At 39.3% G+C, this 3648-nt stretch overlaps 1 protein-coding gene across 2 annotated transcripts in view; it reads right to left on the bottom strand.

Annotated features, from left to right (window-relative positions):
* ctps1a (CTP synthase 1a) overlaps window positions 1-2604 on the bottom strand; it is a 9119-nt gene extending 6515 nt beyond the window's left edge. The window contains exons 1-3 of one of the 2 annotated variants that reach the window (XM_035681427.1): window positions 2396-2604; window positions 886-1067; window positions 627-797 (exon numbers count right to left, since the gene is read on the bottom strand). In XM_035681427.1, the coding sequence (XP_035537320.1) occupies window positions 627-797; window positions 886-1054 (340 nt within the window). In that variant the 5' untranslated portion in view covers window positions 1055-1067; window positions 2396-2604. Of the gene's footprint in view, window positions 1-626; window positions 798-885; window positions 1068-2395 lie in introns of those variants that run through there. The other variant, XM_035681429.1, reaches the window with a different exon arrangement.
* Between the last annotated feature and the right edge of the window lie 1044 nt (window positions 2605-3648).

Raw genomic sequence — 3648 nt, forward strand, 5'->3', positions numbered from 1 at the left:
GTACCCAAAAAATATGGCGCAGGCTACATATCTGGTTGTGTCGGGTGCAACGAGCTACAGCCAGTGAGAGCAGACACAGGCTTCACTTCAGAAGCAGCGAACCGGGTAAAAAACCTCAAATACTGTCTCACACACACATTACAGACGGTGAATTAACAGTGTTGTTAGTCTGTGTTTAATCTAGTCAATCGGTCTATTTGAGCATTAACTCCCACAGTCTTCTCCCACTGAAAGAATGCAGCTACAGCAGCGACTGAGTCAGCTGAGGAGACGAAATGTAAAGTCTGCAGAAAAATACAGGCTATCTTTATGGATTATATTGACGCTAAATTGACTAAAAGACTGTGGACATGCAGTCATACACACTTAAGCTTGAGTTTCCAGAGTTACGTGTTGTCACGAACACGTGAGGAATTGTTAATGTGTATATTTCTTAAAGGGAGTTTGGTGCAGGGAGCTTTAGGATTATTCAAACTGCTAATATGCATCATTTTTAACGTTTTGTCACCACCACAGACTACTTGTAGTGTGAAAACCACAACAACTTCAAGACAGATAGTTGTGTAGCGTGAGCAGTACAGAGATTTGACGGCTTTCAAAGTCACGTAGCGTCTCCAAGTCTTTACCCTGCACAGTCTTGCCCAGGTAGTCTCCCCTCCGCTCTTTGTTGATGACCGACTGATAGATCTTGCCGGTGGTCAGGTTGTTGTCTCTGGTCAGCCGGATGTCCAGGAAGCGTTCATAATTCCCCAGATCCAAGTCCACCTCGCCCCCGTCATCCAGCACGAACACTTCCCCTGGACAGAGGGGGCGTGACACAATCAGAAAACACGGACATATTGTGTGGCTGTTCCATTATTGAAACGATCATTTGCTCCAACGTACCGTGCTCATAGGGAGAAAATGTGCCGGCGTCTATGTTGATATAAGGGTCTATCTTGATGGCGGTTACATGCAGGCCACACGACTTCAGGATTGTGCCCACGCTGCTCGCTATGATGCCTTTGCCAATACCTGAGATGACTCCTCCGGTTACCAGGATGTATTTCATCATTGCGCTCTGGTGTCTGGAGACAAATCACTGATTAAAATCAAACAGTAGACCGTTCAAAACTATTCATTTAGAGGATAAAAGCCATCATAAACAATGTAGTGTGCTTTGGGGAAATTGCTTAACAGAAACAGTTTGGCAAGCTTTAGGGTTGGAATAGTAGTTTTTCAGGAATGAGGAAAATAAACTGGTGGTTATGTATGGGGGTAGATTCTAATTGCTGATGAAGACCAAAAGATGTAACTGAAAGCTCCAGAAATAATCTAGTAAGTGGACCTTGAGTTAAGAACATAAAAACTCTATTGTATTTCTATGTGTTTTTGAACTAAACATAATACTTTTAATTGTTTTTCGGTCTGTCTGACTCTTAATTAATCAGGATTCAGATAGCTGACAGAAATAACAATAAGGAAGGACATTTTGCTATTTAACTAACGTTAACCGAACAGTGGCTAACCCTTCATGTCCTTGTTCTACAACGCGGACAGCCGTGGCTGTTGCCACGGTAACTACTGGAGGGGCAAATAAACCCTCATCGCCTAAAAACACAGGTTGATTAACGGCACAAAACCTCGTTGGTCACCAATTCTAACAAGTAACGTTATATGTGCAACTAAAAGCTGTTCATCTTTCCCACTACACAAGTAACACCATAAAGCGTGGCACATTTGAAGCGCTCGGTTGCATACACAGCGTGTGCCGCGCGGGTTGGTGAACCCCGGATCCCTTATTGCTAGGTAACTGCAAGTGTGCGAACCGCCCGCCCAGGTTACCACCGTGATAAAAGTAAACGAGACCAAAGTAATGCAGCCAGCGCAATTAGCTTCTGGCTAACGGTAATAGGGATAATATCGGTGTACCAGAATTACTATGAGACCCAAAAAACCGAGACCTCGGTTAGTGTCTGCAGTGGAAAACGGACAAATGTAACGTCAGTTGAACAAAGCACCACTACTAATTTAACTGAGTGTCTTTAAATACAAAAGGTAGCTAACATAGTCTCCATTTCTAACAACTACGTCAAGCTCGCACACTTACATGTGACCAGAGTGTCCGACATTGTATTCAAAATAAAAGCGATGGTAACTATGTATTAGCCTTTATGTGAAAAGACTATCTTTAGCACTATTATATATTCTGTCTAAGGTTATGAGACTACTGCTGAAATATAGTCAGTCGTTACTTTACACTCTTAGATTCCAGCACATGGTATTTTCAACAGAATTTTATTTTTTATTCTTTTTGACCGGAAGTCAAACTTTTTTTATCCCGTTTAGCTTGTAACTTAACAGTGTTCGCTAGCTAGCCAACAGCCTCTGTTAACAGCATCAAATTTCAACTCACCAAAATATTATTCGGCCACAGCTACGTTTAAAAACAAATCGTCGACGACGAAAAAGGTTCACAGCACTTTTTGCCAGAGACAAAATGTCGATACAAACAGCAACGCGTGTGCCTACACACACATCTATCCTCCAATTGACTCCACACGTGTATGGACCACGATTCCGCGCTACAGCATTCATCACAACCCTATCTTGCAACATTGTGCTCCCTTCAGGAACGCCTCGTAAACTGCTTTTGCGTTCAATTTCGATGCGTTTATGTCACTTGAGTACCGGTATGCAGTATATCAAGTTTGGATCCTCCCGCTCTCTACAGTAACAACAGTGATACACCATGACATTCAAATTACCGTTATTACTGTTCTTTATTTTGTTTTTTATTTACTCTAAACTTGATATTTGAGTACTATCACCAAACCCTGCTGTTAAAATATAATTTTTTAGCAGTGTTTAACATCACAGCTAAGGTGAACTGTATTATGTACTAATATTAACCAAGAGCTGCTGTACATATACAATTTGTGTTTGTGACAATATAAACAAACCAGTGGCTGAATACTTTTAGCTATTTTCTTTTAATACCATCAAAATGCATTAAAATTAAGACAATGTTTACAATGATATATACAAAAACACATTATTGACTATTGATCTATTAATGTTAGTGACTAAAACATCAAATGTCTGCCTATACCAGTAATAATCCTATTGCATATTCAGTGCATTGAATACAACATGACTGTTTGCATACTACAATGTTAAAATATAATATTAAAAGTAAATGTGTCTATAATGAATCCCTTTCAGAGAGTTATTTTATTATATATGCGCTATTACTGCATTTATTTATGAACATGTTTTAATATGTATTAACACTTTACTTTTGTAGCCTGTCTAGTGGAGCCAAATATATTTGTACCTGCTTTGTATATTATTAGGCAGTTTAATATGTGAAAATGCATCATATTTTATAAACTAATCATATGTTTTGTATGTTACATTTTCATCTGCAAAGTAATTAGTAACTACTGTAGTGAATAAGAAGTACACTATTTGCCTCTGAGCTGTAGTGGAAGAATAAAGTAACATAAATGGATGCTTGGGACAATAATGTGTGTATGATGTGTATTTTTCCACAAAAAAGTCCACATAAAAATCCTTACAGTCATCTCCCCTTCTACCTCATTAAAACTCCCAGAATCTCTGAATATGCAAATGTTGTTCATTTCTAAAGTGTTCCTGCTGGACACA

This window comes from Morone saxatilis, unplaced genomic scaffold, assembly GCF_004916995.1.
Source record: "Morone saxatilis isolate NCDOM2014 unplaced genomic scaffold, NCSU_SB_2.0 Contig9, whole genome shotgun sequence".
NCBI classification, from domain to species: domain Eukaryota; kingdom Metazoa; phylum Chordata; class Actinopteri; family Moronidae; genus Morone; species Morone saxatilis.